The following is a 1,749-nucleotide window of genomic DNA, read 5'->3' as shown; positions in this document are numbered from 1 at the left end:
AGTTTTGTAGGAGATGATCTGCAATGCAGGTAACAATTTAGTTCCCACCACTGAAAACACAGCCCAGAATACTTCTCAGAACTGCACAAAATTAACTTGCATAACTGATAGTCTATCATGGTGCATTATTTTAGAATGCTGAAGACAATAGATAGGAAAAGGATACAATACTTTTTAAGAATCAAACAATCATACAATATGGATCTGCATGTAACTGCAAATCACCAAACAGAACTGGAGTACATGGGAAAATCTAAATCAAGGTTAAATACAAAAATCCAATCCAGCTGCAAACAACCTCAAATATTATTTTACATGCTGTATTTTTCCAGTTGCTTACACTAAATATTGAGCATTTGTCTAGCAATTACATCTGATTGCTAAAGATTGTGTTTCAAATTATAGAAATTATTCTGAGTAAACTTTGAAGTTTAGAAAAACTACAGTTTGAATAGTCAGAAAAATCTTAGCAGAGTTAAGTCAGAATCACTGAGATTAGAATATTGAACAGCAGAAAGCAACTACTTTCCCTGTTCACTGGTACAAGATAAAAGAAATTACAGGACTGAACCACACCACTGTGTCTCTTACCTGGCTAATGCTTCTGATCCCATTCTGAATTAAAAGCTTCTTGTACAGCTTTTCAGTCTGTTCTGCAGATAAATTTGGTTCATCCTTTGTGAACAGGCAAACCTCAGCTGTTTCTGGTCGAATGCCATGGGGAAGTGGGCTACAATGAGAGTATGAGATGGACAGGGAATGTGTAAGAGATGAAAGGATTTTGTTCCAGAACAAGGTCTATACTGTCTGCAGAGACCTCCTAACAAATACTGCAGGGAAGCTATGTATCTAGAGCCTGTTCCTTTATTAACTACTAAACATCCTTGGTGTCGCCACACACAGGACTGTAAATGGGTACCATGGCTCCTAACACACCACTGAACCCATCTGTCCTGCCAGGAGCAGGCAGCACGCAGGTTCTGGGAGGAGAAGCACCCTCTCTCCTCTCTACACACCATGGCTGCTTCCAGTCATTAGACAACTCTTTTCTGGAGCCCAGATAAATGGATGTACATGGCCTCAATGCAGTATAGCTACACTTGAAAAATAAAACTTGAAATTCATACTCGCTTTTGGGTACCACAAGAAAGACGGGGTGATTTCGTGGCGAGTTAACACAAAGAAGAAATTGATCTATTTTTGTGAGCTAGAAGATTGTAAAGCACGTACCTTATAACTGGCAACCCACAAACCCAACATACTGTGTGTGTGCATGAAGGGGTCACAGCCCAGCTTCCAGTGACCCCAGCCCTGGGCAGAGCAGCGGAACCACCCGGCACTTCTGGCTCACGGCGCGGGACGGGCCAAGACGGGACGGTGGCGGTAAAATCCCTTCAAATCCCTCAGAATCAGCACAGTGCTCTTTTCCAAGCTAAAGGACTCAGGAACCCCTGCAACTACGCTGGCGAGGGTGAATTTCTTACATTTTTATAACCTGTGCCACCCGCGGGACCTTCCAGACCGTCAGCAGGAGGAGGACGTTCTCGGTCTCGTTGAGAAGCAGCGCGTTTCCCTTGGCCTTGCTTCTGGAGAAAGCCAGGAGAGCCTCCACCGCCTTCTTCACCTGCAACGGCACGACACCGGCAAAGCCGGAGTTAAGGTCCGGCCCGGCCCGGCCCGGCCGCGCTCCCGGCCCCTTCCCGCGGTACCTGCTCGCGGTCCAGCCGCCCCGGCCCGCCCGCCATGGCT

The 1,749-nt window shown here is 46.0% G+C and overlaps 1 protein-coding gene across 1 annotated transcript in view; it reads right to left on the bottom strand.

The window, feature by feature from the left end:
- The window catches only part of RSL1D1 (ribosomal L1 domain containing 1), a 5,518-nt gene extending 3,773 nt beyond the window's left edge, over nucleotides 1-1,745 (bottom strand). Inside the window, 4 exon segments of the mRNA XM_010003290.1 lie at nucleotides 3-18; nucleotides 592-730; nucleotides 1,485-1,624; nucleotides 1,710-1,745. Coding sequence (XP_010001592.1) covers nucleotides 3-18; nucleotides 592-730; nucleotides 1,485-1,624; nucleotides 1,710-1,745 — 331 coding nt within the window.
- Nucleotides 1,746-1,749: the final 4 nt, after the last annotated feature.

Source organism: Chaetura pelagica, unplaced genomic scaffold (assembly GCF_000747805.2).
Source record: "Chaetura pelagica isolate M959 unplaced genomic scaffold, ChaPel_1.0 scaffold138, whole genome shotgun sequence".
Taxonomy (NCBI): domain Eukaryota; kingdom Metazoa; phylum Chordata; class Aves; order Apodiformes; family Apodidae; genus Chaetura; species Chaetura pelagica.
Note: the sequence above shows the minus strand (reverse complement) of the source record. Positions and strands in the feature narration are given on the sequence as shown.